We start from the raw sequence: 26,993 nt of genomic DNA, 5'->3' as shown, positions 1-26,993 counted from the left end.
TATCATGTTTATTCACATTCACAAATTAAGCAGAGGTCTTGGTCAAAGTATCAATGACATCACTTAATTTCTTCCTGGTTTTTCTATTTCAGGCAAATCCTCAGGGATCATAACTGCCTTCAGACTCTGCTGCAGCACTTGCGATCTCACAGTCTGACTATAGTGAGTAATGCATGTGGAACCCTCTGGAACCTGTCTGCACGTAGTCCAAAGGACCAGGAATTGCTGTGGGATCTGGGAGCTGTAAGCATGCTGCGCAATCTTATCCACTCAAAGCACAAAATGATAGCCATGGGAAGTGCTGCAGCTCTGCGAAACCTCCTTACAAATCGTCCACACAAATATAAAGATACTGCTGTTATATCTCCAGGATCCTGCATGCCATCCCTCTACATGAGGAAACAGAAAGCATTAGAGGCTGAATTAGATGCGAAGCATCTGGCAGAAACATTTGATTCAATCGAGAAGCAAAGTTTCAAGCATCAAAATATAAACAAGCCATTGAGGCACATTGAAAGCCTAGCAAAAGACTATGCCTCGGATTCTGGTTGTTTTGATGATGATGAGGCTCCTAATACATCAACCAGCTTGGACACGGGAACCTTCTCCATGCTCTCCATGTTCTTGAACAATTCTAACTTCCTGAATAATCAGCCACGTAAGCGAGAAGGGGAGCCTGAACAAGATGTTGAAACCTTTCAAACTGATAATAAAAGGTCACAACCCCCTGATGATGAAGTGACTGTGGCAGCTGAGAAATTAGCCAAGAAGATCACCAACACAGTGGCTAAAATTGACAAACTGGTTGAAGACATTACCATGCATACATCCTCAGAGGACAGCTTCAGCCTCAGTTCAGAGGATCATTTTGTGGATTGGAATTATGGACCAGATGAGCTTCACGAAGCACGAGCCATTTCATGTTCCCCTTGTCATCTCTCTGATACCAGCTCTTTTTCACCTAAAGAGCGCCTCAGTAGAGCACATGCCTTCTTGCGTCTTAAAACAGCCAACTCGAGTTTATCCAATGACAGCCTTAACAGCGGAAGCACCAGTGATGGCTATTGTGGCAGTCAGGAACAGACTCACACATCTGCAAGACCAACAGAACAACGACGTCCAAATAAACTTGACCTTAAGTTAGCTCACGAGGAACCATTGAACAGTGGTGTACATATTTCAAGAGTCATATGTCAAAATGAGATCCCTGAGAGAGATTTTGAGACAAACAAAGATGCTATTTTGCCTGATTTAGGTTCCACAGATACAGAGAAGAGTCAAGAACCTTTTATATCAACACCTGCAACTGTATCAACAAAGGTGTCTTCGGATGCCAGTATACCAACTGTCAAGTTGTCTCCCTCCTATCAGCATGTTCCACTGATCCAGAGTGTTGCCAAGTTTGGCGTTGCAAAGACTGCAATTAATGTTCAGGCAGCTCAAGCAATGCGTAGGCAAGCTTGGGTTCCAACAGTGATGACTGGTGGAAGTATTAGCAAGTTTTCCCCAATATGCGCTGCGAGAAGTCCCACAATAGGACAGCTGGAGACCCCTCAGAAGTATTCTGTAGAGAACACTCCAATATGCTTCTCTCGCTGCAGTTCTCTGTCCTCTTTATCATCTGGGGATGGAGCACTTGATGGACAGAGTCAGACTGAAAATGAGCTAGAGAGTGACTCCTCATTAGAAATCATAGAGGTGGAAGATGTGAATGTTGAGAGAAAAGATGAAGAGGATGAGAATGAGACACTTGATGACTTGAGTGACAGTCAGTTATTAGTAACTGATCAGAAAATAAGCAGCTCTGATCCAACTGAGATCCCTAGTACAATCAAAAATGAGAAGAGGTTCCTTAGAGGAGTGTCCCCAATAATTCTTGAGGACAGGACACCATCTAGCTCTTCAGAAAACTACATTCATGAAACACCTCTTGTAATGAGCCGCTGTAGTTCAGTGAGCTCACTTGGCAGCTTTGAATCTCCTTCAATTGCCAGCTCTATTCAGAGTGATCCATGCAGTGAAATGATAAGTGGAACTGTTAGCCCCAGTGACCTACCAGACAGCCCAGGGCAAACAATGCCTCCGAGTCGCAGCAAAACTCCATGTTGTGCAGAATCAAGTGGACCAGAGACACAGGCGCTTAGTGGTGTAGGAAGCCAGTGGGAAAGCAGTTTGCGCAAATTTATGGAAATCACAGACTTTAAAGAAAGGTTTAACCTACCTCCAGATTTGGACACAATGATCTATTTCACTGTGGAAAAACCAATTGAGAATTTCTCATGTGCCTCTAGTCTGAGTGCCCTCCCTCTACATGAACACTATGTTCAGAAAGATGTGGAGCTCAAACTTACTCCTTTGCTAAACCAACAAGACAATGATCCAGAGGATTCTGAAAATGAAGAGGATATGGATGACCAAGACCAATACAGTGAAGGCAACTCAGACGATGACATTGAAATTCTCAAAGAGTGCATTAATTCTGCCATGCCTTCCAGGTTTAAGAAGGTAAGGCCCACTGTGATGCCCAACCTCTCAAACCAAGTTCTCAACATGCATGCTCGAAAATCTGTGCAATTACCAGTGTATATGGTGCTGCAAAATAAAAACAATCAAATGTTTACTGGACAAAAGCTTGGAATGTCTTCAAAAGAAATCTATCATGATGATTCCTCTTACACTGACTCTGCTGAAGGTACGCCCATCAATTTCTCAAGCACCACTTCCTTGAGCGATGAGACTCTCCAATATCCTGTCAGAACTAAAGGAATAAAAGACTGGCGAAGAAACAAAGAGACACAAGAGCTTGTTGATATTGAGGCAAAGAGAATTGAAGACCTACGCATGTTCTCTCGCTTCCACAAACCAACTAAAATGACATGTCAGTCTCACACAGTTGCAAACCAACTGAACAAAACAATCAGACATATGGTGCCCACTCAGAGATTACTTATACAAAGTAAAGAGATGGCAGTAAAAATGACCCAGCAAAGGATTCAAAGCCAGTCTCCAGTTCGACAAATTCAAAAGCAAGGACAGAATTTGTCAAAAAGCATGCCACAGTTAGATATTCCCATAAGAAAAAGCACAGAGGTGTACCAAAATCAGAAAACCTTCTCTCGGAGTCATGCACAGGAAAACACTTTATCCTTTCAGTCTAGACACCACCCAACAACTACAGAAGTGGCCATCCGCCATAAAATGGACAGACAGGATGGACCGATAAATAGGACTGGACGGAAACAACATTATGAATCAAGCAAGACTAATGTAATACATAACATTAATATACAAGATCAAGTCAACAGTTACCAGTCCCGCCAAAAGGGTTTTCACAGAATCAAGCAAAATCTAATTTTAGAAGAAGCACCTCCATGTTACTCATTGAGTTCCTCCCTTAGCTCTTTGAGTGATGCAGAATTTGAGGAACATCATGAAAAACCTCAGCATACATGGATAAGGAATAGACATAATATTACATCCAACCCTCAGTGCCCTCCTAAATCACAGCAAGACCTCAACCAGTTTGAAGAGAACAGCTCACCAAGCTCAGTCAGCATGGATTCAGAAGATGATCTTTTGATAAAATGCATAACATCTGCTATGCCTCAACACAAGAAAAAGCAGACTGCCAGAAAAAGGAAAGCTGAGAAAAAGCACAAACAGAAAGCTAATCTTCAGAAAACAACAGAGTGGAGCCCTGAAATTGACCTAGACAGTGATGAAATGGCATCCGACAAAGACTCTGATCTCAATAGTGTTGAATGGAGAGCAATACAAGAAGGAGCAAATACAATCATTGACAAGTTACAAGCTTCAAAGTCCCAGGAACCCTCATCAGAGTCTGAATCTGTTCTGTCATTTATGTCTGGTTCAAGCTTTACTCCTAAAGAGAAGAAGGTATACAAAGATGACAAAAAGGCTAATAAACCACTTGATTTTGCCCCTCGTAAACCTGTTGCAAACTTGCCTGTGGTCTTCAGGGGTAGAACTGTGATATACACACCCAAGAAGGAAACAACTCTCTCTCAAATACCACCACCTAAAAAAAATATACCAAAAGCCGATGCCCCTAAAAATCCAAATCTAGCTCAACACAGGTCAAGAAGCCTTCACAGACTGGGCAACCCCATGGACTCCACTACGTTTTCATTGCCCAAAAGAAGCTCAACACCACCTGCCAGGATACCAAAGAGCTCATCTTCAGGATCATCTCAAAGTTCAACACCTTCCAGGCATCCTCAGAAAAAAGTAACCTCACCAACCCAAACTATTAAACAAGGTCCGAAGAAGGTGGCATCAGCACCATGTAGTCCACCGGACAAAAGCACTTCAAACATCAATCAAAATTCAAAATCTCCTATTGACAGGAAAACACAGAAATCCCCTGTCAGAATACCATTCATGCAGAACCCATCAAGGCAAACAAGAAACATTTCACCTTTAGTAACTAACCAGCCCAGTAGCATCAGCAGACAAAATACACAGATGTCAGGGAAAAGAATCCTACCAGCAAACCGACTGGATTTGGTTCGCATGACATCTACTCATTCAAGTAGTGGTGAATCAGATCGTAATGGCTTTCTCAGACAACTGACATTCATCAAAGAATCGCCAAAAGTCTCAAGACGTGATGCTTCTTCACGTTCTGTCCCAACATCGCAGCATGTCTCACCCCGAAGAGCAGGTCCAGGGGCCCCAGCAGTTTTCTTATGTTCCCCTCGTTGTCAGGAGCTCAAGGAAGAAGTTCAAGGTCCAAGAAGAATACCTGTGACTCAAGGACAAATACAAGTTCAGGAACGGGGGGTTGTCAGACAGGACATGGCTCTATCAAGAGCCACCTCCATTGATAGAGACGTCGCTGTGAAACGTACAACTAGACGAACAAGCTCAGAAAGTCCTTGCAGGGCCTCACAGAGAAATAGACCCGGACCAAAGCAAAGAGAAAAAAGGGATGAGACCTTCAAAAGATATTCTTCCTCACCAAGCATAAATGTCTTGAGTCGTGTGACCAGCCGCTCCTCTCTTCGCTCTTCATCCTCTGACTCAAGTGGACGAGCTAAAAGTGAAAGGAACTCAAATCAGAAGCAGCAGAGGGTTGGATCACGTAACTCTGACAAAGTGACCTGGAGAAGGATTCGTGATGAGGATGTTCCCCAGATATTAAAGAGCACCCTTCCACCCACTGCATTGCCTCTGTTACCTTCACCCGATGGCACCAAACAGATGCCACCACCATTACCAGGAAAACTGCCTACTATTACACTGGCATCACGGAAAACAAGTGACGCAACTGTTCAAACTGAGGACTACTCAGCCAACAAAATTAACTCAAGCACCTCTCCTACAATTGAAAAAGGTCTTAGCATTACAGAGGAGGCAAATATGGCCACCCCCAGAAAAATAAGCATGGCCTTTGGGAATACCCTCCAAGATGGGGATTCGGATGGCTCTCTAAAAAACTACAGCACAGCATCATCCTCCACCTTTCAGTCAATGGAAAGTACCCACAGTGGTGGTGTTGGCCATTTCCGACAGAGCTCCCCTAGTAAAGCCGTCAGAGTTACTCCTTTCAACTACATCCCCAGCCCCATGGTCTGTTGCTCTGCACAGACACAGGGTCAAGCAATGACAATGCCTGAAAAGACAGGGGAAAAACATGAAGCATAAAACCTGTGATCCAAAGTTCCAGGCTTGACAAAGTACTATGCTCCTGATGCTGTAAAAACTCAGGTGGTAATGGATATTGTTCTCTTTACCTCGGTTATTTAATGAGTCTTGTGCTTGCCAATGCATCAGAAGATTTACTTATTTGGAAAAAAGGGGGGAAAACTTAATCTGGATGTGAACAATTAGCCATGTACTATAGAATCTCACTGGATTCACAACATGTACACAGTGAGGGTATAACTTTTTTTAATTTTTGTACAGTGATATTAATCATTGCTTATGCTACTTGGACAATTAATCAAACATGAGAGACTGCCTCGGAGTGTGTTATCCACTGATAAAAATTATGGCCCACATTCAGAACAATATGCAAACAATTCTCCGAAAAACAGTGACAAATACTTAAAAGACCATGTGCCACCTGCAAACCGGAAAAGACTGTTGTATTCTCACATGAGAACCATGTATGCACATGCCTTTATGCCACACTGACAGGTTAAAACAGCCTATTGCCTTCACTTATTATTACTGCAGGTAAATATTGCTACAATAGGTCAAATCTGCACAAAATGTCAATGTAATCATCATGGATATTTAGTGATCTGTTGTAAATACTGATTTAAAACTGTAGTCTAATGCTTCCCAGAAGGCAAATTGTAATCCTGCCATTGCAACAAATAGCATGCTCACTTATCCACTGTAAACACGTGATGTTGACTTTGCAGTTTCTTTTTTCAATGGAAATGACAGACTATGAGTACAACCACTCATCTCTACCCACACATTTGCATTTTTGAATATAAGATTGTTGTAACTGTCGAGTGTTCAGCAAATGTATGTAATACAATTAAGTGGCTGTACATATTCCTGCTTACTGAATGCTTTCATAATGTCATTTTGTGTCCAGCCACGTTATGATTTGAGTATTTAAAAGCAAGCTAATGAGTAGCAACTCTGTAGTTTGAGATAAATACTTGCCAATAACAGTAAGTTGGGCTGAATTCTAACAGACTTCTGTAGAATGTTCAAAATGGCTTCCATTCAACCAAAGCCCATTACCAAAACTGCAGCTACACAAGCAAATATTGTATTAGCCAGCACAAAAAGTTTGTCTTATTCAGTGAGGTGCAGTATTTACATGGACTTAGTTTTACTGTGATATAACAGCTTCACTCAATTTGTCTCTTGGTCAGAAAAACATGCATTTTCTCTTAAAAGTAATGTCAATGATCCCACATTAGCCTTTGGACATTCTGAGAATGATAAAGAGAACTGTATTCCAGATGTGTTGTGAGCTCTGATACCAACTGGTGTTCCCAGATTAAAGACAAATCCCTGGTTTCACAGACAATGCTTAAACCTAGTCCCAGACTAAAACGACTGTTTGAGCCGTTTTAACTGAAAGCTCAACTGTCAAAAATTGTCAGTGCCATTGTTTTGTCTCAAGATGCACACCAGAAATGTTTTTTTCCTAAGGCACATTTATAAAAGCTACTTAAATGTGCTAACTGAACTAAGGCCTAATCCTGGCTTAATCTAAACCCTGTCTGTGAAACCAGGCTTTAATGTCTGACCCTATCTGAAGATATTTAAATTGACCGGTCACAGAGCTCAGTGTAATGTGTAATGATCCATAACTGTGGTGGTGAGGATAAGGCAATGATGCAATGCTAAACTCAAATTGACAATTAGGGACAGATGTATGCATTTGAGAGGTAAAAGCATGAATTGGGTTCAGAATGTTGATAGAATATTGTGTAGACTAACAATTAAACAGTTGTGGCCAGGAGTTAGGGGTCCTTAAATAAACATTCTCATAAAAATGTGTATGCATTGTATTTTTCTGAGTGGAACTTTGATTTATTCAATGGTAGATACTTATATTCAGCTAAATATGCAGACATCTACTGTAAGTAATTTGTACTTACCTGCTGTGTTTGAACATTCTGACCTAGCAAAAGTTTGGGTCAGGAGTGGGACTACCTTATTTCTGACCATTGCATGCAGGGGGAACCCATTAGTTGGTTGGAACCCCAACTAAACTGTTTAAATTATCCTTAGTTTATATACTATTTCATGAAATCCGCTTACATTTGCCAAGCCATAATTTTGCCAATGTGCTGTTTTGTTCTTACATCTTTCATTGTTATGAACTAGACTGCTAAAACCTAAATTAAATTTCTGTTCAGCAACAAAAAATTTGACCAATAAATGTTGGGCTAAATTTTACAACAGAAAACCGGTAACACTTTACAATAAGGTTTCATTAGTTAACATTAGTTAATGTATTAACTAACATGAACTAACAATACATTTGTTACAGTATTTATTAATCTTTGTTAACGTTAGTTCATAAAAATACAGCTGTTCATGGTTTGTTCATGTTAGTTCACGGTGCATTAACTGATGTTAACAAGATTTTAATAAAGTATTAGTAAATGCTGAAATTAACATTAACAAAGATAAATAAATGCTTTATAAGTGCAGTTCATTATTAGTTCATGTTAACTAATGCAGTTAACTAATGAACTTTATTGTAAAGTGTTACCAGAAAACCCATATCACAAATTTGCGAACACAATCAGTTAATTGACTGACAAATATTCATTTATTTATCAATTCGTTTAATTCCCTTTCGAATGGGAACTCGCACTGCGTTTTGAGGACACTTTGCCAAAGGCAGTCCTCATACTGTCCTTCTCAGGGAACCATGATTACATGCGTAACCTGAGACGATTTGGTGCTTCTATTTTGGCTAATGCCAAAGAAACGACACACTTAAAGGTAGTGATTTTTGGTAAAAGCTGTTGATATTTGAAATCACCTAAACAAACACGCTGTATGACACACGAGTATATTCAAGGAAAAGACAGTTCTGTGAAACACAGTAAAACCAATGTTACGTGAGTATTAAGAAGAAATAAAGCAACCTCGGCAGCCATTTTCAGGCCTTTCCACTGCTTAAAGGGTTAGTTCACCCAAAAATGAAAATTCTGTCATTAATTACTTACCCTCATGCCGTTCAAAACCAGTAAGACCTTTGTTCATCTTCGGAACACAAATTAAGATATTTTTGTTGAAATCCGATGGCTCAGAAAGGCCTCCATTGGCAGCAATGTATTTTGCACTCACAAGACCCATAAAAGGTACTAAAGACGTCGTTACAAAGTCTGTCTCACTACAGTGGTTCTACAATCATTTTATGAAGCGACGAGAATAGTTTTTGTGCGCAAAAGTCAAATAGTGACTTTATTCAACTTTATTCTGGGCCTTAGATGTGAACTCACGAAGCACCATGACGGCGAGAATATGACGTCGAGCACAGTTCGGGCATCCATGAAATGGTGCACACTTAAGCACCATTTTGAGCACTACGCCAAGACCTAAAGCACAATCAATGTAGAATTCAACAGCTTAGATACAGTGCGTCTTCCTCTGCTTGTAAACAAACTCCTCGCTCCCGAGTCATGTGTCAAAACGGCGGCTCTACTCTCGCGCATGCGTCATGGTGCTTCATGAGTTCATGTCTGAGGCCCAGAATAAAGTTGAACAAAGTCGCTATGTTGATTTTTTGTTTGCACACAAAAACTATACTCGTCGCTTGATAAAATTATTGTAGAACAACTGTAGTGAGATTGACTTTGTAACAACGTCTTTAGTAACTTATGGGTCTTGTGAGTGCAAAATACATTGCTGCCAATGGAGGCCTTTCTGAGCCATCAGATTTCAACAAAAATATCTTAATTTGTGTTCCAAAGATGAACAAAGGTCTTACGGGTGTCGAACGACACGAGGGTAAGTAATTAACGACAGAATTTTCATTTACCCTTTTAAGGTCTCTCCAGCGCTGGAAAGCTCCTCCGATATTAAAATGGGTCCTACCTCTTGCCTGATCGTAACCCTTCTTTAAGTTATATTCCCCTGGTCTTTTCCTCTTTTGTATTTTCTATGCCATCTCTCTCTTTCTATAGTCGTTCTGATAATGTCTGTCTTGTGCATTGAGTGCTCTCTCTTGCCCCATCATGAGTGGACACGCCCATTACTGCTAAGTGGCTACAAGTGTGTTTCGGTGCTTGGCCCAATCCACTTTTCAACAGCGTTTTTCAAAAATCGCTTACTGCACCTGTAGCTTTAAAGGTGGTGAGATCTTTATATCATGCTACACTTTAAAATGAATTTTTGCATGGACAAAAAACCTTATGCTATTTAACAGAACTTATTTAATGCAAATAAAAATTAAGCTGTGAAGAATAGATGTACAGTCATCAATATGTTCAACAGGTTGTAGTGTCTGTAAACACTGAAAAAATCCATTAATCAAAAAACTCAAATCTTGTACTGTGAAAATGTAGATACATATTACATTAAATGTTGTGCAATACATTAAAGGGTTAGTTCACCCAAAAAAAATTAATTCTGTGAGTAATTGATTACTCAACCTCATGTTGTTCCCATCCCAACCCGTAAGAACTTCGTTCATCTTCAGAACACAAATTAAGATATTTTGGATGAAATCCGACTCGTAAAAACATCGTTAAAATAGTCCATGTGACTCCAGCGGTTCAACTTTAATTTTATGAAGCGACGAGAGAACTTTTTGTGCACAAAAAAACTAGCAAAAATAACGACTTTATTCAAAAATTTCTTAACGTCTGTGTCAGTCTCCTACGCTGTTGACGTAGTAAATACAGTCCAGCGTTTCTGAGTTACATTAGAGCAACGCCAGCTTAACATTGGCCAAAACGGTTCACGTGAGCACCACAACACATGCGTGTGATGCTGACGCAGGAGCTGAACAACATAAACTGTGTAGGAGACTGACACAGATGTGAAGAAATTGTTGAATAAAGTCGTTATTTTTTGTTTGTTTTTTTCTCGTCGCTTCATAAAATTAAGGTTGAACCGCTGGAGTCACGTGGACTATTTTAACTGTGTTTTTACTACCTTTCTGGACCTTGAAAGTGTTAATTAATTAGCTGTCTATGGAGGGGTCAGAGAGCTCTCTGATATAATTAAAAATATCTTAATTTGTGTTCCGAAGATGAATGACGGTCTTATAAGTTTGGAACGACATGAGGGTGAATAATTAATGTCAGAAATATAATTTTTGGGTGAACCTGCACTTATTGAATGGACTGTGTACTTATATTAAATTACAACACATATCAACATTTACCAAGTAGATTTATAACAAATCAGCCAAAAATATCACAAACAAATCATTAAATAAATGCACAAAACATCCAATAGGTAGAACACTCAGTAGCCTATTCTCCTACTGATTTTAATCTTAAAGGGGCTACATGCGTTTTTCTGAAATTTAAACTCGCGACTGACACTTGTGGCCAAAAAACAGAACTGCTCTCATTTTCTGCTCGCTCTCGCAGCGGTGGTGACGTCACATCCGCAGACAGCGCGGGAAAAGACGACCCGCCAGAAAATAGGAAAAATAGGAGACAGGCTTATAGGTGCACCCACTGTTAGCGGACAAGGTGTCAGTATGCTCATCAGGAGATGTTTGAGTCATAAATGGTAAAATAAAAAGGCTATTGTTACGTTTATTTTGGGGAAAAAGTTGCATATAGCCCCTTTAATTTGTTATATATTCACAAGTGCCATGTCCGGCAATCAACTACTGAATAAGCAAATAACAAGTTCATAAGATGGTGTGAATGTTCTGCAGGGCCCTTTGAGTTGTCACAGTGCGCTCCTCTTCACCTCCATCACACTGTGTTCCAAAGACTCCCCAGCCGCACGCAGCTCGTCTCTCCGCCGAGCAAGATTGCCACGTTCCTCTTGCAATCGCTCATGCAGCTCTATGTAGCGTCTGCTCTGCAGGTATCTTACCTCCACTTCACTGTTGCTGGAACTGGACTTCAAATCTGAAAGATGACACCTTAAGTCAGTGGTCAAGGCCAAATGTTACCATCATGCATGCAAAGGTGCAGTCATTCTAAAGGTATCGGACTGACATTACCAGGTGAACAAACACAACACACAAAAGGACAGTACTTCAAGTTACCAATGAGATGATGAATGGCATTAACATTACCAGGTGAACAAATACTATTAAAAGGAAATTAATTTATGTTCTCTTCAAATGATGATTCTGTTATTCAATTTGTAAAGCCTGATACACAAAACTTGCTTCATTTCGAGACCAACAGAACTTGATATGATAACTTGCAGTTCAGTAATAGTTGGAATACACTACACCACAGTTTGGAGGAATCTACGGCAATTCCCGAAAGTCCAACCAGATCTCATGAGAAAATGGTGGCAATTAGTGGGAGATAGTGGAATTTGTACAAATTCATACTAATTTACCACCAATTTCTATTATTCAGATCAGTTAAATTATGAATGAATTAGGTCAGCCGGAACCAGGAACACTTCCCATAACACCTGGTGCACTCATTACATCATAAGAAGAATGGCATCTACACTAATATTACTCTCTATGTTTATCCCAAGGTTTACAGTAGTCTGCCAGATCCAGGCCGTATCCAGATCAGATGGTGGACCTGCGCCTAGACTAGGGATGGGCCAATTACCGGTTTCACGCTAAACCACGATAAAATGTACTGATGGTTAGTATTATCGTTTAAAAATTAATTATCATTAAAACCATGTTTGATTATCGCAATTTTGAAAACTCGCAGTAAATTCTGTCCAGCCAGCATCAGTCTGGCACAGGCGCAGCACGCAACGTTGTTTTTTGAATGAGAAGAAATGCCGGAAGGCAGTGACAGCACTCAGGAGATTTTTCAGCTTTCTAAAAGGACCAAATCTTAGGTGTGGTCATATTTTGGCTTTTACAAAAGTCCTGAGGGAAACTTAAAGTGGTAGTTCACCCAAAAATGAAAATTATGTCATTAATTACTCACCCTCATGTTGTTCGACACCCATAAGACCTCCGTTCATCTTCGGAACACAAATGAAGATATTTTTGTTGAAAGCTGATGGCTGAGAAGCCACTGTGGAGAGAAATGGACTTTGTAACGACGTTTTTAGTGCCTTTTATGGGTCTTGGGAGTTGAATGTACTGAATGCCAATGGAGGCCTATCTGAGGCCTTTCTCAGCCATCAGCTTTCAACAAAAATAACTTAATTTGTGTTCCGAAGATGAACGGATGTCTTACGGGTGTCGAACGACATGAGGGTGAGTAATTAATGACATAATTTTCATTTTTGGGTGAACTAACCTTTTAATCGAGGATGGTCCCCCTGTCTACAGAACATGCAAAACAAAAGTCTCTGCAAAAGGAGGAAACGTTTCAAATCTGCCGAGTCGTCTTCGTGATCATCACCCACTGTTGTATAGCGAACGCAAGGCAAGTGGACTTTGACCTCAATATCAAAACTACATCAGGGAAATAATTGGACACAAAATGAGTTGAAATGTTTTATCTCACTCACTTGAAATTAACGTAAAAGACAAGACAAGTTTGCAGCAGGTGGCTTTGAGCCAAAGATGAATGAACAAGTTCAAAGACTATTAAGGGTGACATTTAAGGGATAATACTGTATATCGTACACTTATTACACAGGTTTTTTTACCACATAAATAATTACGGGGACATTGAATTGAGAGTAATGTGTTACATTTGTCTGGCTATCACCAGACCAAGCTCAATCTTTTAAGATTGAGTCTGCTTTGTATTTTCTACCGCACAAGAGGTGTGATCAGCGGGCATAGTTCAAATAACTCTGTACAAAATTAGATAGTCCTTCAACCAATCAGACCACAAGAGGCGTGATCAACAGGCATAGTTCAAATGACTCCGTACGCAATTGGATAGTCCTTCAACCAATCAGACCAACGATACATCGCTTCTCTATCCTTCATTATGTTAAACCCGTCTATAGTGCGCCAGGTGGATAAGCCGGTTTGTGATTGGTCCCTGCAAACTTGTGACAGAAGCAGGATAGAAATATGTTCAGGTTTCCAGTAGGGCTGGTCCGAATACAATTTTTTGAGCTTCGAAGCTTCAGTAGAAATCAACATCGAGTATTTGAAGCTTCGGAGGGAAGGAACTGAACATATTCTTCTCTCTAATAAAGGCAGGAATCTCGAGAAGTGGGGCGCCTCACGCGGGCAGGGCTTATATGCTCCGAGAACAGACACTTTTGAGATACAAAACACACAGGTCTGTTACATACCAGTTTTGATATATTATAGTAGTAAAAATCATTTAGTCAGTTAGAGAACAGATGAACTACAATTAAAAACTGAACGTGCAGCGTGAGCCGAACGAGAGTCAGATTTCATTCATCACGAGAGTGAGGAGCTGAATGATAAGATGATCGCAGAAGATTTGGTTTCAAAGCTAAATGTAAAAGAGCCTATTTAAGGGAGTTTGTCATTGTACTGTTTAGTTGTTGTGTTTTTCATTAAGAATAATAGTCTAATGAACCCACAATTCAAGCAAACCGAAATTAAACTGCGCACGGCTGCATTCGTTCACAGCCGCTCAGGGCACAAGCACTGCAATGTGATGGTGAGGGAACATTTTGATTCTATTATTCTATTTTCCACAATGTCAAACCAACGCAGCTTAACCCAAAATACAAGCTCAAGCATGCGCTTCTTCTATACAAGCTCATGCAGTTGTGCACTCTAGACAGATAATACTCCGTTGCAGGGAACACTAAGAGGAAGCAAATATATTTATTAAGAATAACGAGGTTGGGTTCCTATTCAACTGTCCATTCTATTAAAAACTGCTAGGCTATAAAATAATTGTAAAAAAGAAAAAAAAGAGTATTGCATTTCGTCAGATTTTATAGTGTAAACATATGCAGGCGCGAATGATAACCGTGTCGAGGAGGGTGCCAGGAGTGTGCGAAAAAAATAAATAAAAAAACAACGAATATTCAAATCCCAAAATTGAAAATTGAATACCAACCCATCCAACGAACATTCGAATATTCTGGTCCAGCCCTAGTTTCCAGCCTGAGCTGCAGGGCGAAATCAAAATCACAGTCTAGTTTTACATCTGACCCATTTATAAATCCATTTTGTACGGTGTACATAATCGTCCAGACAAGATGATCACAACAATATTATAGTAGTATTAATAGTAAAGTCCTCTAATTTAATTTTTAATACAATCAAAAACGGCGACACAAGGCGGAAAGTTGCATTAATGAAACGAGAGAGCGCGTCTGTTGTAATGTATGCGCTGTTATAATGCGTTGCTATTGACGACAGTCATTATAAGGAAGGAAATGCCACAGAATAGAATCTTGCATAAAAAGTGCATAGATTTGTTGTTGATTTTCAAATATAAAACTTGTTGAAATGTTTTCAGTGTGTGCATCAGTTGTTTTTGAACACTTTAATCTAATAAAAAAAGTGATAATATTGATAATTGTGATAATTTTGGTCACTATAATCGTGATATGAAATTCATCCCTAGCCTGTGACGTCCAGATGAAAACGTTATCAACATGATCGGAAACGACTTAAAACGCTGTATTATGCATGCCAGACAAGTAATTTGGCGGCCATTTTGTAAAGGAAAAACCACGCGCTTGTGCACATACGCATTAAAATGCGCTTGCGTGCATGCCATCACCGCTCACAGATTCAAGTTTTTTTTTTTTTAGTTTACAAGATGATAACGGTATCCTTTCAAAACCATTTCAAAACCTGTTTCGGGTTTGCATTCTCTGACCACCTGTTGCCAATGCGGATGAGCGGCTGGAACGCATTTAGAGTTTTCTATTTTGGTTGAAAATGGTGTCGCGTAAGCGGCCCCAAAGTAATTAACTAATGACGGAAATGAATCAATCAAAAACTTCTAGAGCTGCTGTACAGCCAAAACAATCTCTCTTCCATTAATTTCCTATTATCACTGTAAAGCTGCTTTGAAACAATCTATACTGTAACGCTATATAAATGAAGGTGACTTGACTTGATCAATTTGCCTAAACATAAAATAGTTATGAATTGCCATGAGATTGTGTTGGAAAATCATACCAAGTCTGTAGATGCCAGTCTGAGTTGGCAGTTTTGAAAGAAAATTCTGTAGTGTATGATGCACAGACTCCAATTTTTTTGCTTCAGACTATGATTACATCAAGTCGGAGCATATCAATCATGTTTGATATTTTGAGCTGATTTAAGTACACATAGGGAGCTGATTGAGACACACCCTATGTTGTGAATCGGTATATTGTGTACACAAATTCGGGCACTGGTAAGGACAGCATAGACCTGGCATGCAACAACTTGGGACACTGATGGTGACATGACAAACTCCTCATTGTAAAATGTAACTTCTTGTATTAATGAACAACAGCAGAGCTGATATTATTCTGACATTTATTTCATGTTATTTAAAGTATATTGAGATAAATACTTTGATTGTTACAGACACCTGCAATGTTTTAGCCATAAATTAAATGTATTAGCCGTATTAAATTAGCCATATTATTAAATGTTAGCTAGATTATGTTCAGTACCTATTTAACGATGTATGTTTATGTTAAATATAATTAAATAACTTTGTTCATTTTTTCAAAACATCCATCACGTCATTATGTGTGGTGAGTTGGCCAGCGTGATTTAGGTTTCGTGCTTCAGAACTTCTGCTAAGGGAAATATTGCCCTGGTTTTCACATTCATAGAACACTGACTGAGGAACTTTTTAGAGAGTGCATGTTTCAGTGCACAGGAAGCATTTTGCTCTTAAAACAGCCAACTCCCTGATCAGTGCCCTGACTACGGCTGCGTTCACACTGCAGGGCTTAATGCTCAATTCCGATTTTTTTGAAAAAATGTCCAATTAAATGCGACCTTTTGTGATCTCCTGTGTGAACGTGAAATGACCGAGAAGTGACCCGCATGCGCAGAAGAGTACTCAACGGTCAACGACGTCACTTGTTGTTTACGGAAGTAGCCAAATATGGGTGTCAGCATTGGAGTTCGTTTAGCTTTATTAAAGTTATTTTCGCAACGGAGCCAGCACCATTACAACCTTCTCATGTTAAGAAGAAAATTAAAAAAGAGGAGGAGAGCAAGGTTTTTGGCCATGGCGTTTTGTATCTTCTCATTCCCGCCTACTTCAACGTACAATGATGACGTTTGTCGCATATCAACGACGTGTGGGTCGGATACATGTGACCTGGCAGTTCAGACTCAAGACGCATTTCAAAAGATCGGATATGTATCGGATTTGGACCACATACAGGGCTCCAGACTAACTTTTTTCACTAGGAGCACAGTGGCCCCCAACTGAAAATTTTAGGGGCACAACCAGAAATTTTACGGGCGCACACCGTAAATCAACATGCTAACCAAATCTACTAATTTCCACTGTATTACTAATAGGGATCGGTATCGTTAAGGTTTTAATGGTATTACTACTCTTACCGATACTGCTTATCGATCCGATGCTTTAACAGTATTCTTACCGGTTCTTTTTATTATACATTATTTTATTTTTTTTTATAAAAAAAAAAAAAAGCATAATTAAGAACATAATTAATATGGCTTTATAATCTGAAAAGTAAAATATCTATAGCAAAAGAAACCGCAAAGTTTGAACAAAAATATAAAACATCTATTTGTAAATGGACCAGTGTGCAGGCATTCGGAAGGTCTGCTAACATTAATATTACAGTAAAGAACAAACCTACAAAGAAATCTAATAAAGTAATGAAATGTAAAATAACACTGCATAGTTTTCACTGTATAAATTGATAGATTAATGCTTATAAAAGCTAAAGTTATTAATTCAAGAGATGTGAATATTTTCTATTTGCCTTTTGTTCGATTCGAATTAATGGCTCAATCGTCAGCAGGTTTATTAGACGCTGAAATGACAGCGCAAGGCTGTGAAGGGAAGGGTGAGCTCGACGAACACGGCTATAGGAATAGTTTTACCTCATATCATCTTTTTATAATTCTTGAAAGCCGAAATCGAAAATAAAATTAGATTAATATCACAGCATATCCCAAGAGTTTAAGCAGACTAAACTTTTGTTTAGTTCTTGGCCATCGTCACTCATTAAAGCTGACTGTGGTGTTGTGTTCCCTGTAGCTCCACGTGAGAGAGCGCTCGCTTTCTCTCTCTTTCTCTTTCTCTCTCTTCTGGATTGCGAATGGCAAAAATGCATCACGGACAAATGGTTTAATATTATCTCATATAGAAAGATAGAATTTGCCAGACATAACGTCTATCAATTATAATTAGTAAGTGTATTTTCTTAATTTCTCCAGTACCGACAGCAGGCAAATTTACTGGTCGCACATGTGCGACTGGATGTAAAATTCAGTCGCACACTCTCAAATTTTAGTCGCAAAATGCGACCATTTAGTCGCACTCTGGAGCCCTGACCACATACCCAAGTGGCCTGGGTCGCATTTGAAAAGATCGGATCTGTGTCGTTCAGACTGTCATGAAAAGATCAGATACAGGTCGCATAAGGGCAAAAAAAATCGGAATTGGGTCGTTTCAGCCTGCAGTGTGAACGCAGCCGCTTAAAGGGTTAGTTCACCCAAAAATGAAAATTCTGTCATTAATTACTCACCCTCATGTCGTTGGACACCCGTAAGACCTCCGTTCATATTCGGAACACAAATGAAGATATTTTAGTTGAAAGCTGATGGCTGAGAAAGGCTTCACACAGGCCTCCATTGGCATTCAGTACATTGACACTTCCAAGATCCATGAAAGGCACTTAAAACGTCGTTACAAAGTCTATCTCACCACAGTGGCTCTACAATAATCATACAATGCGACGACAATAGTTTTTGTGCGCAAAAAAAAATCAAAATAACACCTTTATCCAACTTGTTCTCGACTTCCGTGTGCGCCTCCACGACGCATGCGCGAGAATATGACGCAGATCCGGCGTTCGGACATATGACCCAGAAGCGATTTGTTTACGAGCAGAGGAAGACGCGCGTGTCTAAGCTGTTGGATTCTACATTGATCGTGCTTTAGGTCTCGGCGTAGTGCTCAAAATGGGGCTTAAGTGTGTATTTCATCGATTCCCGAACACCGGCGCTACGTCATATTCTCGGGCACGCGTCGTGGAGGCGCACACGGAAGACAAGAACAAGTTGGATAAAGGTGTTATTTTGATTTTTTTTGCGCACAAAAACTATTGTCGTCGCATTGTATGATTATTGTAGAGCCACTGTGGTGAGATAGACTTTGTAACGACGTTTTAAGTGCCTTTCATGGATCTTGGAAGTGTCAATGTACTGAATGCCAATGGAGGCCTGTGTGAAGCCTTTCTCAGCCATCAGCTTTCAACTAAAATATCTTCATTTGTGTTCCGAATATGAACGGAGGTCTTACGGGTGTCCAACGACATGAGGGTGAGTAATTAATGACAGAATTTTCATTTTTGGGTGAACTAACCCTTTAACTAGGGAGCTGATGCACCCATATTCTTTTAAATAGTCATGCGTTTCCTCGTGTTTTGTATCTGCTCAGATTTTAAAGTGGAAAAAATGAAGCAGTCTGTCATGTTTACATTATTTAGTAAACTGATTTCCACTTTAATAATTCCACGATTAATGTGACCATTTTAAAGAAAAAGAATGTTTTGTTATAGCTTTTGGAGCAAGGGCGCCGCCATCTTGCAATACCACAGCATGTGACGTCATGGAGGTGGTTTGCTCCATTGGCCAGTGAAGTAATACAAGCATTTCTTTACTTTTTTTAATACACACGTTTTGAAATGGAGGAAGATTAATTTTATTTTTAATAAATTTAAACTTTTTTCACGTTATCATTATGGGGTATTGTTTGTAGAATTTTGAGGAAAATAATGAATTTAATCCATTTTGGTATAAGGCTGTAACATAAAATGTGGAAAAAAATAAGCGCTCTGAATGCTTTCCGGATGCACTGTAATTATTCAAATCAGTTATTATTTGTGCTCAATTATTATTAATGGCTATTATTATTTTGAATGCTGAAAAAACTGTTTTTGCATATTAATATTTTTGTGGAAACGGCAATATTTTATTTTTCAGGATTCTTCGATGAATAGAAAGTTAAAAAGAACAGCACTTATTTGAAATATAAATCATTTGTAATAATTATAAATGTCTTTACTGTCACTTACCCCAGACTTTTTAATGGTAGTGTATCACCATATGTAAAAGAGCTGTGTAAAAATTCTCCAAAATTATTTACTATTTGCTATGTACACCAGGAAAGACTAATTAATATAATGTAAAGTGTGCCAGTCATTCATAAATGTTAATGCATTTCAATAATTTCAATTAAAAAAAATATGATTTTTTTGTATGGTGTTTGTTAGTAAGTGGTGTTAAAAAGTTCTCTGAGACTGTTCATAATGAGTTGGTGGGTTTATGGTGTGAAAGTCCAGGGCCAGTTTTTAGCCTCAGTCCGCCACTGGTATCTTCATAGATAGACTAAAAACTAATATAGCGCAAAACGATACTAATCATGTCAGTTGTTCATTTGCATTTGCGACGCGAAATGCGTTTTTAGTCTGAAACTAACTTCTTGTTCAGATAGATGCGTTACTTTCCATTCCCCGTGTTGCTGCATGAAAATCTGTGCATTTATGCTATGTGCATAGATCCATGCATAGATCAGCCACCTGTGTTTAAAGCCACTGTGCTGAAAGACTCTCGTCTGTCCGATAGCCTACCTTCAGCAGATTCGTGTAAAACAATGAACACTGGATCATTGGGATAGGCTCGGTTTACATCCTCCATGATCTGCTCCACTGTCGGCGGATCGGGTCGGGTCGGCAGAACCATCCGCTTCTTGCCTTTGGAACCAAAATTCATCCTGACTGGAAACGCACCAGCTCTAGTTTTAAATACCAATGATTTTTATAAAGCATTAGTGTTCATGTTGATAGGGAAACAGTACACTGTGTTACAAACCCTACTAGTACATGACTGAACAACATATTTCACATGTAAACTGTTTGCTATTACACCCAGTGCTGACTCGTCAGAGGATGACGTTTCAACATCTTTGTGATGATTGTCGCCATCTTGTGACTCGGAGTAAAACTGCGTTTGAAGAGAATTTGCATTTTAACAATAGCTGCAATTAAAAAAAAAAAAAAAAAAAAGACACTAAGAGAGAGCAAATATTCATAATACATTACAGGTTGAGCTCAATTTATAGCAACATTTAAATAAACCATAATGCACACACAACTAAATAAAATGAGAGGGTTCTAAAACCATATGATATACAGATACAAAACAATTGACATTGCTGGGTAGTAACTGAATCTGAATTACGTAATCAGATTCTAAAAGTTAAGTGACTCACTTTTTATGTTATAAAATACTTGTAATCAGACTACACTTTGATAGATTATATATATATATATACTGTCAAGTCGATTAATCGCAATTCAAAATAAAAGTTTATTTTTACATAATATGTGTGTGCACTGTGTATAATTATTATGTATATATAAATATTTTATATATAAATATAAAAAAGGAGTATGTGTGGCTGTCGGTCACTACTTCGGAATCACAGATTCTGTCTTATGAACAAAATAAGAATTTTCACCGGAAAATGTCATCTGAACAAGTAAGTAACATGTCTGCCACTTTTGTTCTGACCAACTGTGAAAAAAGCATAGGCTAACAATAAATCGCGCTACCAGCGATTAAATCTAATGACCATTAGCTCACAACACATGTCACACAGTGGAAATTATCATTATTGTTATACTTTGATCTCTAATTGTCAATGTTAACAACATCAGCATTGCGTGACTACGTGTATTTAGTGTGTATTAGTGTTACCTGTATAGATTTACATTTCTTGCAGTCTATTCTTTTGCTTTTCACAACAGGTGAAAATGGTTGTCGCTTGGACCCTTCTGGATTACAATCCACCAACAAAATTATAAATTTAATTATTCCAGCTGCTGTGAGAAAAGGCTATAAATGATCCACCCCCTCCATCATCCTCATATGCGATAGCCTACTAGCCGGACTCCTTCTTTATGTATACAGACGTGACGTGTTCCTGAAAAAAAAGTGTTCCCTTTCGAGAGTACTCTCGTATTGCGTTTAGCTAAACGCTAGGGGAATTTCCTGTCCTCGAGATTTTGAAGCAAATTTGTATCCTAAAAATACCATGTAAAACGCAGTGCAGCTGCACAGCTCTCAGCAGGAAGCAGCTGCGCGCTGATTGGTTGTGTCGCTGCAACTGCAGGAACCTATGGCAAGACCGCTGGGCGGGAAGGACCAATCAGGTCCCTCTAATATTCCCGCCACAAGGGGCAGCAGAATTTGCATAGCCAAGGGTATAAGAGACCCTGTCTCGCCAGGTTCGTCAGATTATTTTTTCTTCAGCGACTCACCTCGCTGAGCTCTGGATTGAAGCCTGCCATCGACACGCACCCAGCGGAACTCTGCAGCCTGAGGATGTTGGATTCTCCGCCTTCAGCCTGCCTGAGTCTGTCCCTGATACCGAGGTCCTGAAGGACCTGCGCGGCGCCACTGACCTGGCCCTGCGCGCAACCAAGGCCAATGCTCAGGCGATCAGCAGATGCATGGCCAACTTGACGGTGTTGGAGCGCCATTTGTGGCTCAACCTAACTGAGATGAAAGACTTGGACAAGACCGCTTTCCTGGACACGCCCATGTTGCCTTCAGGATTATTCGGTCCCTCAGTGGTTGGGTTTTACAGAACGCTTCACCGAGGCACAAACGGCCTCACAGGCAATGCAACATTTCCTGCCCAAGCGTTCCAGCTCCTCCGCTAACCGTCACGCTAAGGCTGGACCAGCCCAGCCCAGCCCACTAAGGCAGTGCCACCAGCTCACCAGCCTCGCACGGCTTCTAAGCCTGGACAGCGTTCCCGCTTTACGAGCCGCAGCAGACCGCCAGAGCCTCAAGGTCACCGACCCAGCAATGTGTCGAAACCCGAGCCGCCGAAGCCATCCTAGCCAGAGGCACAAAGAGAAGGTGGATAATACCCGCTTCGGCCGGTTTACCACCTCGCTCTCTTCCAAAACGTTCCCCAGCTCCCTTCAACCAGGTGGATGGGCACATTACAAATATAGCCAACGAGCCCACAAACAAACGCGCTCGCCTGTACACAAACGCCGTTTTCACGGCGACCCATATGAATCACAAAAAGGTTTTTTTCTCTGTAGGCAGTGTGCCAGCATTAAAGCATGTACCCCTACACTCAATTACTCCCCCATGTTCCCCAGCCCCCTGCACTCAGGTGGCTGGAAACACTATCCTCACAGTCAACGAGCCCGTACTCAAGTTTCAAGTTTCAAGTTTGGTTTATTTATATAGCACATTTAAACACAGCAAACATGGCTGACCAAATTGTGCTGAACAATACACAAGTTAAAGAAACAAGGACATAGCCCAACATTTAAGACATAAAATCACAGTGAATTAAAAGCTATAGAGAAAAAGTAGGTTTTAAGAGAAGATTTAAAAGTGGTTACAGACTGAGCCGATCTGATATAATCCGGAAGGCTATTCCATAGCCTAGGGCCAGCAATAGCAAAGGCTCTGTCTCCTCTGTGTTTTAATCGAGATCTGGGGACAGATAAAAGTCTCTTATCACCAGACCTCAAATTTCGTGTAGGATTATGTGGACAGAGTAGCTCAGACAAATAGCTCGGTGCCAGGTTATTTAATGATTTGAAGACAAAGAGTAGAATTTTAAAATCAATTCTGAGATGCACAGGTAACCAATGTAGTGATTTTAGAATTGGAGTTACGTGAACAAATTTACGCTTTCTTTTGAGGAACTTTGCTGTGGCATTCTGTACTAATTGAAGTCGAGCAATAGAATTTTTGGACATACCAAAGTACAGAGAATTGCAGTAGTCCAAACGAGTTGTAATGAGCGCATGGATAGCAATCTCTAAGGTTTTCTCAGTAAGAGAAGATCTAATCTTAGAGAGAAGACGTAGCTGTAAAAAACAAGAGCTGATCACAGCATTTATTTGTTTGTCAAATTTGAGGTTCTGATCCCAGAAAACACCTAGATTCTTAATGCAGTGTGAAGTAAATGGAGCAAGGTAGTCCAGGTCAATGCTTCTGTTCCCAGAGTCACCATGAGAGCCAAATACAATAACCTCTGTTTTTGATTCATTCAAAAATAGAACATTTTGAGAAAACCACAGTTTCACTTCATCTAGGCATGCAAAAAGAGATTTCAGAGTAGCATGTTTGTTGCGTTTTTAAGGTAGATAAATTTGGGTATCATCCGCATAGCAGTGAAATGATACACCATGCTTTCTGAATATGGAGCCCAGAGGAAGTAAATACAGGGAAAAAAGGATGGGTGCGAGAATTGAACGCTCCACAAGAGAGTTGAGCAGACGAGGAGCAGAAATTACCCAATTTAACAGAAAAACTTCTGTTCATTAAATACGACTTAAACCAGTTTAGGACAGTTCCCTGAATGCCCACAGAGCATTCTAGTCGTGAGAGGAGAATTTTATGGTCAACTGTATCAAAAGCCGAGGTTAGGTCTAACAATATTAGGATCACGGAGTCACCGGAGTCAGTCGCTACTAGAATATCATTCGAAACCCGCAATAATGCTGACTCAGTGCTGTGCAGAGGTTTAAAACCAGACTGGAAAGTTTCAAAAATATCATTTGAGCTCAGGAAAGATTGAAGTTGAAGAAAAACTGTTTTCTCCAAAGCTTTGGTAATAAAAGGAAGTGTCGAGATAGGTCGAAAGTAATTAAAATCCTTATTGTCAAGTGAAGGTTTCTTGAGGAGAGGTGTAACTGTGGCTTGTTTAAGACTATCAGGGATAGTCCCGGAGCACAAGCATTTATTTATAAAGGACACCAAACATGGTCCAACGGAGTCAAAAACTTGTTTTAAAATACGGGGAGGAAGAATGTCATGAGAGCAAAAGGAAGGTTTCAAATGTTCAATAATTTCTCTGAGAGACAAAAGAGAAACTTGATCAAAAACACTCCATTAACAGATGGTTGTAATGGAGATCTTAGAGAGGTGATTTTATCACAGAAAAACCTACAGAAACCTTCACATAGTGACACAGAGGGATTTGAAATCACATTAACAGGAGGATTTAGAGCAGTATTTAACACAGAAAATAAAGCTTTAGAACTATGGTGATTTTTTGAAAACAATCAAAGCAGTTTCTGAGCATTTCATATGAGATTTGTAATTTGTCCCGTTTTCATTTTCGCTCAGCTCTTCTACAGGCTCGCCTCAAAGAGCGGATGTTATCATTGAGCCATGGTTCAGTTTTAAGTTTTGACTTCTTTGGTTTTAGAGGAGCAGTGGTATTTAAAACCTCAGAGCAAGCAGTATTAAGCAGACCAAGATGTTGTTCAGCATCCAAGTCAGGTAAAGATGATTCCAGAGACATAGATAAATACACTTCGTTAAAGATGCTACTGAAGTCATCATGAAACTGGAGGGAAAAGGAACGCGCCCATTGTACAGTAGGAGTAATGTTAGATCTTGATGGAGGAAAAGGCATAGAAAACAATACTGGCATATGATCTGAGATCAGAGTATCAAAAACCTGAGCATCAGTAATGGAAAAACCATGAGAAAGAACCAGGTCCAAAGTATGACCATGAGTATGCGTAGGATCTTTCACCCACTGAACCATGTTAAATGAATCCATGAGATTAAAAAACTCCATTGTTAGAGGTTTTGCCTGACAGCACACATGAATATTAAAATCCCCTAGCAGAAGAATATTATTATAATTAGTTACACATTCACCCACAAAGGACGGTAAATTAATTTATAAAATCTTTCACTAGGTGAGGGGGCCGATAGACCAGCGCTAACAGAACAGGATCATCGCATTCCAATCTCAACAGCTGTACTTCAAAGCTACTGTAGATTGTAGACGGAACAGAACGACAGTAGCTACTGAAACTGTTTTTCAAAATTACCGCTAGCCCACCTCCGCGGCCAGAGGAGCGAGGAGAGTTAAAAAATGTGCAGCCTGTCGGAATCAAGTCAGAGAAAGGACTCAGATCACCAACCTTCGTCCAAGTTTCAGTGATGCACATAAAGTCCAAGTCGTGGGTAGTAAAAAAGTCATTTAAAAGGAATGTCTTATTGACTAGCGACCGAGCATTAATCAGAGCCATCCTGGAAAAAGATGCAGAGTCAGAGATAGCGGGAGGAGACACTCTGTTCAAAGAGCGAATATTCTGAAGCGTGACTCCACCGCGGCGAACACGGAGAGGAGGGTAGCAGGGGATCGTCCAAGGAGATTCCGGGAGAATCGGTCGAAGCCAGCGAGCAGGTGGATCGAACGAACGGCAAGCAGCACAGCGGCCACCGCCTAGATTACGTGTCATAGAGACGAAGCTGGAAGCGCGCCCAGCGTGCAGCGCCATTTTCAGTTTGACAGCAACCCCTCTGCGTTTCCCGCGTCTCCTGCGGCGCTTTCTGCGGGGAGCGTCATAAGGCCATTCGCGCAGATACTCTGGAATATCCCAGACTGAGTTTGGAAAGCAGTATTGTGATCCAGCCACAGAGTTTCTTTGCTCTGGGTTGTATGTGGCCACAAAAGAGTCCCGAATGTCCAGAAGTAACTGGCGATCGTAAGCCAGAAGTGAGTAGCAGTTTGACACAGATAGAAGCACATAGATTACGTAAAATAGCAGAGACGTCAGACGGCATGCCACATACACAGGCGCCATCATGATCAAACATGAAGATGATCGAAACATGAAGATGATCACAAGCACCAATATTCTATGTCCCCCGGCCCCCTGCACTCAGGCGGCGGGAAACAATCTCGCAGTCAGAGAGGCCGTGAACAAACGCTCTCTGATAAGCGCCACTTTAACACAACATTACCGGGCCACCGAGTCCCTGTTACTCAGCGACTCGCCCCACAAATTAATTCAGTCCCTGGCTTCGAAGGCCGAGGCCTGGCAGGCCATTCCTGGCATTTCAAAATGGGAGTTGAACATAATAGAACAAGGTTACTCGCTACAGTTTGCTCGCAGACCACCGCGCGACAACGGTGAGAAGCGACAAGTCACGTGCTTCGAACCGAAATATCAAAACTGTTAATGAAAGGGGCGGTGGAAGCCGTACACCCCTCACAGAGCGAGTCAGGCTTTTACAGTCGTTACTTCCTTGTACCAAAAAAGGACGCTGGTCTCAGGCCCATTCTAGATCTCAGACATCTGAACAAGGCCCTTTTGAAGCGTCCGTTCAAAATGTTGAAAATGAAACAAATCCTCGCGCACATTCGCCCGGGAGATTGTTTTTTCACTGTAGATCTAGAGGATGCCTATTTCCACATACAAATAGCCCCTCATCACAGGCCATTCATGAGATTCGCCTTCGAGGGGAA

General features: G+C 40.3%; 2 protein-coding genes across 9 annotated transcripts in view; one reads left to right on the top strand and one right to left on the bottom strand.

Moving 5' to 3' along the window:
• The window catches only part of apc2 (APC regulator of WNT signaling pathway 2), a 56,256-nt gene extending 48,770 nt beyond the window's left edge, over window positions 1–7,486 (top strand). Inside the window, exon 15 of the mRNA XM_079844082.1 lies at window positions 93–7,486. Coding sequence (XP_079700208.1) covers window positions 93–5,667 — 5,575 coding nt within the window. The 3' untranslated portion in view covers window positions 5,668–7,486. The remainder of the gene's footprint in view (window positions 1–92) is intronic.
• Window positions 7,487–9,866: 2,380 nt separating this feature from the next.
• On the bottom strand, window positions 9,867–20,633 carry cUnh19orf25 (chromosome Un C19orf25 homolog). 8 transcript variants are annotated; one of them, XR_013818541.1, is made up of 4 exons: window positions 20,314–20,633; window positions 11,254–11,549; window positions 10,598–10,956; window positions 9,869–10,233 (listed from the first exon to the last, which is right to left on the bottom strand). XR_013818541.1 is itself a non-coding variant. In XM_079844200.1 (2 exons), exons 1-2 carry the CDS (start codon window positions 20,453–20,455, stop codon window positions 11,365–11,367), a joined length of 327 nt encoding a protein of 108 aa, XP_079700326.1. In that variant the 5' UTR covers window positions 20,456–20,629; the 3' UTR covers window positions 9,867–11,364. The 8 variants fall into 8 exon arrangements, 1 of the variants encoding a protein (XP_079700326.1); XR_013818542.1 differs by having other exon boundaries at window positions 9,869–10,219; window positions 10,609–10,956; XR_013818545.1 differs by having other exon boundaries at window positions 9,869–10,219; window positions 10,357–10,956; window positions 20,314–20,618.
• Between the last annotated feature and the right edge of the window lie 6,360 nt (window positions 20,634–26,993).

The sequence above is a fragment of the Gobio gobio genome, assembly GCF_949357685.1.
Source record: "Gobio gobio genome assembly, chromosome: 19".
Lineage (NCBI taxonomy): Eukaryota > Metazoa > Chordata > Actinopteri > Cypriniformes > Gobionidae > Gobio > Gobio gobio.
Note: the sequence above shows the minus strand (reverse complement) of the source record. Positions and strands in the feature narration are given on the sequence as shown.

Coding starts and splice junctions, on each gene's coding strand:
- cUnh19orf25 (XM_079844200.1), bottom strand. CDS start 20,455: ATGAATTTTGGTTCCAAAGGCAAGAAGCGGATGGTTCTGCCGACCCGA. Junction 11,550..20,313: donor TTTACACGAATCTGCTGAAG/GTAGGCTATCGG, acceptor GTCATCTTTCAG/ATTTGAAGTCCAGTTCCAGC.